Consider the following 6,768-nt stretch of genomic DNA (forward strand, 5'->3'; position numbering starts at 1 on the left):
CTACTGGCTGTTAAGATGAAGGTAAGCCAAGCAAATGTAACCGGGACAGAGTTGACCTGTTTGACTTGGCACGTTGGTCGCCCATAACCGAAGGTTTGTTGTCAATAGTTAAAACACTATTCGTTAGAATTGCGTTTTTCTATTGAAAAACAAATCTGAGTTCCCTGACAATTTGGCAAAATATACACCGAGATCAGTTGAGATCATGATTGATGGATCAATCTGATGCAAAAGACCGCAATTGTTGATCGGTCAAGTGGCTGCCGAAATATAAAGTTGTGAAAAGCATCACGGGGAGTACGGGGTGGGGTCGGGCGGCTCACAGTGATATTTCCCGACTAAGCAAATAGGCTCGCTGGCTCGCTCGTTAATTACTTGAGTCAGCGAATGTGTTCTTGAGCTGACTGAGATCTAGCTAGATAGGTTGGTGGATCCTAAGGTTGGGTACTCGCACCTACGCCTCTCATTGACACAAATGATCCTGACCCACATAGTCCAGGTGCTTACGTAAATGTGGCAGTACAAATGACAGCGTTCCGCTCACCATTTACTTTGGCGGCGTACCGTCATGCATAATAAATTACGGAGGAATGGCCAGAATAGCCCGTTTCCGCTTTGATTGTTTTTAAAGGGACCCTCCCACCTTCAAAAAAGTTGATGAATTGGCATGAAAGTGATGTCGCTCGGTTCAGAAAGAGCGAAAACCAATATCTACCAAATTTCACCGAAAAATATTCACCGGTTTTCAAGATATTAGACTTTTACTTTTGTTTACTTTTTTGGGATATCCGCTGTTTCTAGCGACTTTATTTTAGAAGTGCGGCGTTTGCGGCAGATGTTGCGCGCAAATAGCATATACCACCGCGTGCTACAAAACGTTTTAGTCAAACATTAAAAAATCGTTAGATATTTGCGCTGACGTCACACATTCAGAGGGGTATTCCTAAGCATTAGCCCCTCTGAATCAAAATGCTGCAATTTTGAAATTCAATATTTCCGATTTAAGGCATTTCTCGATGTTGTGAGTGCCGAAACCGGTAATTGTGAGCCAGGGACCCCATTTTGGCTATCTCAACTCAAATCTAATGTTAAGGTGGGAGGGTCCCTTTAAGTTACCCCAGTTACGACCGCCACAACGGGTACATCCACATTTCAACCCATGCCGACACTGCTGTCCAAACTGGAATAATACATGTGGCCATAACACATGACTATGGGGCAAGCTTCTACAACCGGACCCCGAGGGCTAGCATTGTCGGAAAATGACTAAGGTTTTGCATGGTGAAGAGGTGCTGACTGCTGTAGCATGTAGGGAAATGGCTTGCGGATAATATACCAAATTACAATTTGCTGGTATTCGTCCCACAAGTACGCAAAACCCTCAAATAACTGACGAAAAACGGGTTCGTGTCTCTTTGCGAGTGAACCTCCCCCCACTCTCCAGACGTGATGGCGTTCCGCCTTCCGGCCCTATCTTTCAGGCGGCGCAGCTCTGCCTGTCCTGGCAGTTCTCCTGTCGGCAGGCATCTGGTGGAGCTCCGGCGAGCCCCTGCCGCGCCCGTTCAACCTCACCACCCGCTGGCAGAGCCGGCTCCAGTTCTGGCAGTTCGCAGAGGTGACCTGGTCGCCGCCCGATGACGCCGTGTTCGATCAACACCCGGCTCCGGACGGCTGCTTCTGTAGAAACCTGTGCATCAGCGACGCCCGGTGCGTGGCCGCCGACCTGGCGGTGACCTCGGAGGGCCTCTCCTGTCGGCTGGCGGCACGCCGCGGCGGCAGTCTCAACACCACCTCGGCCGTCGCCGCCTTCGTCCGGGTGGGCCGCGCCGACCTCGGGGAGCGCTGCCTCACCGATGCGGAGTGCTGGGAGAGCCTGGTGGGCGCCGGGTGCGTGGACGGCGTGTGCGCGTGCCCGGCGCCGGCGCTGACGGCGCGCCGGGACTGCGTCATCAGCAACTGCTCCGAGCTGACGGCGCTGGGCGTCACCACCAGCGGCCAGCACTGGGTGCGGCTGGCCGCCGGCGCCGCGCTCACCGCCCTCTACTGCGACATGGAGACCGACGGCGGCGGCTGGACCGTGTTCCAGCGGCGCCAGGACGACACCGAGCAGGTCGACTTTTACAGAGACTGGCAGGACTACCGCGATGGCTTCGGCAACGTCTCCGGCCAGTTCTGGCTGGGCAACGAGCTGATCCACCATCTGACGGCGCGCGGGCCGCACCAGCTGCGCATCGACATGGAAGACTTTGAGGGCGACCGACGCTTCGCGCAATACGCCAGCTTCTCGCTGGCAGACGAGGCGGACAACTACCGACTGTCGGTGAGCGGCTTCACAGGGAACGTGAATGACTCGTTCGCTTATTATCACAGCGGCTTCGAGTTCTCCACCAAAGATAGAGACAACGACAGGACCGGCAGGGAGTCGTGTGCCAAGTCGTACCAGGGTGCCTGGTGGTATAAAAACTGTCACCGGTCCAATCTGAACGGGCTATACCTGAGACGCCACACCAAAGAATTTGCCACCAGCGTCTGTTGGAAGGCCTGGAGAGGGTTTCACTACTCACTAAAATTCACCGAAATGAAAATCCGGCCCAGTCTCTAAAATACTACTGACGCTAGCAAAACAATTTCGGTTACGCTCAAGTGCGTATCACAATATCTGAAATTGCTGGTGGTCACTTGCAGAGGAAAACGAGGATGGCCGCTTGATAACGGTCATATGTCCTGGGTTGAAACATTTTCCCGTCACCACAGTGATGCTGAATAATCGATCACAGTCGAACGTTTACTATCGTAGTGTCGTATGAACTGACGCTGGGCCGACGCGGCCGGCGTCGAGCCGGCCGCATGGGGAGGCCGGCGGCCGACCTGCCCCGCGGCGGTCACGTGGGCAAGGTGACGCCGACTGGCCGTGGCCCGGCCGGGGGAGAGCTGGTAAAGCGCCGGTCAGCGACGGACGCTCCCGCGTGGTCGAAATGTGCAACTGCATTATCATTAGTTAAGTCTTTATCCTGTGTTTATGTGAACAATACCTATATACCAACTATATAATTCACTTTAAGCCAATTTAATGCAGTCTGGTCACCTGGTGTGCCTAGCGCAATTTTTAGATATCTTCGTGCATTTGGAATTTGGATCACCGTGTTGAGCACCAGTGGTGTTTTACTGAGATTCTCGTTTAGGCGACGCGTCCTCACCCGCCTGGGTCGGCACCCACAAGGATGTTCGATACCTATACCCTGCCCACAAGCAGTGTCCTTCAACCCAAGTGTCGTCGGTCATCTTTATGCTGCGTGTAGAAGTCAGCGAATCTCTTGTGACGCTTTGCCTTTGCCTTTCCAGCTCACAATTTATATGTTTAATCGTTGTAGCAACTGTCATCTGTACCAGGGCTGCGGAGTCGATGGATTTTCGGCGACTCCGACTCCGGCTTTCAAAAACCAGCTCCGACTCCGACTCCGACTCCGGGTAGAATTGTCGACTCCGACCGACTCCAACTCCCGACTCCGACTCTGCAGACCTAGCAGGGCTGCGGAGTCGACAGATTTTCGGTGACTCCGACTCCGACTCCGGCTCGGGTTTCTAAAATCGACTCCGACTCCGACTCCGACTCCGGTCACAACTGTCGACTCCGACCGACTCCGACTCCGACTCCGACTCCGACTCCAACTCCGCAGCCCTGATCTGTACCATGCTTTATTTATGAGAACTTGCAGCATTCATAAGCGACTGGATAATTAAAGGTAGTGTGCCAGCTTTCCTGGACCGTATGGAGTTAATGGCCCAGATAAGGAGAACCGGATTTTTAGAACTTATCCATACCTTCAAAACTCAAAGAAACGTCTTAAATTCTTCAAATTTTGAGTACCCCAGTGCGAAATTAGCCCCGACGGGTTGTCGGTCGTACCCCAACCACATTTCACACCACTATGAACAATAAATGCACACACTGAAATCGCTATTACCGATATGCTCATCCAATCAAGTTTCGATAAACCCGTTCATCATCATCTCCTGCGGTTTCGAACACGCCTGTTAGGTGGTGCGGTAGACCGCGCCCAAAGCCAGGGCCCCGGTAACGTGAAGTAGCCGAGTCGGGGCAGCGTGCGCTGACCCAAGCCGGGGCCGCGCGTCCTCCCGGTGTCATGTAATAGCCCGGGGCTGCCCGCGGGGATGCGGTAGACCGCGCCCAAAGCCGCGGCCCCGGCTTGGGTCAGCGCACCCAGCCCCGACTCGGCTACCTCACGTTACCGGGGCCCTGGCTTTGGGCGCGGCTTCTGCTCATACTTTGTGGTGCGGTGGTGGTGCGTCGGGCCGCGCGCTCTGACTTGGGCCAAGAAAAATGCGTCAGCTGATCATTGTCATTTCTGCCACTTGCGTGTGGTGAAATGGGGTCATAACTTAAGAGACGGCTTTTTCATATCAATTATTTTACATAAAATCATATTTCAAACCATAAATAATGTTCGACAGCCAAATAAAAGAAACTTACAGTTTAAGGCTCGACATTATGTTGTCTACGATTAGACAGCTGATAACTCATTCCCGTACGTCGTAACTCTATAATGACCTTTGCTTATTGTCACATGTGCGCCGCATTCGCGATTGTTGCCGACGCCTGTTTACAGGTCAGCCCACTACAATTGTTATACATATCGAAAAACCGATAAACTTTTAGGCGAAAAAGGCACTATTCCAGGCCCATTTTTGATTTTCTTTGCGATATTAGGTAAAAACAGAAGCTTCTTATCCAGGAAAAATAAAATGGGAAATCTTTCAAAGGTGGCACACTACCTTTAATGACTCGCTGTACGGCAAGAACGCTTACCGGTAGTGCTGCAACTTGCGACGCTGGCTAGATAACTAAAAATGGTAACGCCTGCAAGTGATACATGTCTGCACCATCTGATGACAATACAATTCTCTTTAATTAACATTTTATTGTTTTGAAGCGCTGGGTAGACTGAAGCACACAACAGGTATCGGACAACAGCATCACCATTGTGACAGTAGTTGATAATGTGACTGAATGGAGAGGAAGGAAACTGCCGAGACCGCGCCGCCATCACAGGCAGAATCATTACGGGCGAATGAGACGAGTCATAAACGGAGCAGATCGATACCCCATCTAATACACATTATAGATTGAGATAAGCCTGATGAAGTTACTTTAAGAGTGCACCAATTACCAAACCATCTAATTAATGGAAATATCTGAAGTCGATACAAAACTACATCTATGTCTGGGGAAAAAAGAGAGCGTCACGCAGCTTGAACAATTACGCTACACTGACACAAGACACTCTGGCTTGTGTCCTTAGCATGGGCTACGCGAAGCATACGTCTCCGATAGTTATTAACTGCACCGAAACGAACTAAGCACCGGTAGTCAGAAGGCGGTAGCCACATACAACCGCGATGTGCCTTGCTCTTTTGATCTTTGTTCAGTCGAGTAAGCTGCGGTGACGGTTGAGCCAAAGACGACGCGATGAATGCTGACTGAGGCCGAGAGTACCGTTTTCCCAGTGGTTCTGTAAACAAAGAAAAAATAAATGTAAATCTCGCGGCGATTTGCACAGGGCATACAAACTTCGCATATATGCCAGTGCAACTCCCGAACAGTCACGTTGGTACAAAAGAGGTACATTTCTGATACAGTTGTCACGCAATCGTGCTGGCAATACGACATATGACCACCGGTGCCGGTAGAACCATAGTGCCGGAAAACTGACCTCTCCGCCATCGAAGTCTGCAGGGGGTGCCTGTTGTCAGAGGGCGCCCACACCGCCGTCCGGTGGAGTCCTACGTGCAGAAGATGGCCGCACCTCCAGCGAGCTCCGCGGACCCGGCACGCTCTCCCGTTGCACCGCATGAAACGTGGAAGGGGGGGGGGGGGGATCAGCCGCAGTCGCACCTGTCGCTAGCCAAACACATTGACTACACAATGAACTGATCCAGATACAGTTGACATCTGAACACCGGCAATCATCGTTGTAAGAAACTTATCATGACAAATAGGTACATGCACAAAGCTGTTTTCTTCGACAGGATTAGAAACGTGGTAACTGTATGTTTGTCCATTTTTAATTTATAGCTGTCATCATATCATTTAAGATGTAATGTAACGTGAATTATTCCGAAAGTGTGTCGGTTATTATTAATAGGTTATTATAAAAGCAAGCAAAAAAAAAAAACAGATAAAAAACAGAATGGTTGCGACGCCAGGTTGCCGTACCCCCGATAATCAACCTGAACTCCATGCATCGCCCATCAAGCTGTGACAGCACGCGACAGACACGCAGAGAAAAGGGATACGGAGCCGACGCCCTCATTGTTTACACAAGTGCCACGCTGGAGTCAGCTGTTCGCTGCGAACTAAACTCGTGTCAGATATTTCCCTCGGGCCGACGCTATAGTTGCGAAGAGAGGTCGATACTACGCCTCCGCTTTACCGAGTGCACATAAGGCCAACTGGTGCTAAAGGGCCCAGAAGTATTGCCAAACGCCCATTGCAGGGAAAATGATAACGGTGCAAACGGCGCTGATGGTCAAATACCAGCTATACAAGTACTCACCACCCTGTGGTTAAATGTCGGTGCAGTGATTACGAGACAGCGATAGTCTCCGCGATAGACCTTGCAAGAATTATATAATAACCTTCAAGCTACATAGAAACGGATCACAATAGCAACAACCGAGCCACCATCCGGCCGAGGAACCGGAGCGTTGCTGCCGGTGGTCCCGGCAACTGTACCTACACACAGACCC

At 51.2% G+C, this 6,768-nt stretch overlaps 1 protein-coding gene and 1 long non-coding RNA gene across 2 annotated transcripts; one reads left to right on the top strand and one right to left on the bottom strand.

Moving 5' to 3' along the window:
* Nucleotides 1–1,262: 1,262 nt before the first annotated feature.
* Nucleotides 1,263–3,398, top strand: LOC122384369 (ficolin-2-like). Its single transcript, XM_043371727.1, has 2 exons — nt 1,263–1,308; nt 1,482–3,398. The coding sequence occupies exons 1-2, from the start codon at nt 1,263–1,265 to the stop codon at nt 2,600–2,602; spliced, it is 1,167 nt and encodes a 388-aa protein (XP_043227662.1). The 3' UTR covers nt 2,603–3,398.
* A 1,525-nt stretch (nt 3,399–4,923) lies between these two features.
* Nucleotides 4,924–6,768, bottom strand: LOC122384359. Its single transcript, XR_006257020.1, has 2 exons — nt 5,733–6,768; nt 4,924–5,531 (listed from the first exon to the last, which is right to left on the bottom strand). It is a non-coding gene; the product is annotated as an uncharacterized LOC122384359 (long non-coding RNA).

The sequence above is a fragment of the Amphibalanus amphitrite genome, unplaced genomic scaffold (genome assembly GCF_019059575.1).
Source record: "Amphibalanus amphitrite isolate SeventyFive unplaced genomic scaffold, NRLGWU_Aamphi_draft 000187F_arrow, whole genome shotgun sequence".
In the NCBI taxonomy this organism is placed as follows: domain Eukaryota; kingdom Metazoa; phylum Arthropoda; class Thecostraca; order Balanomorpha; family Balanidae; genus Amphibalanus; species Amphibalanus amphitrite.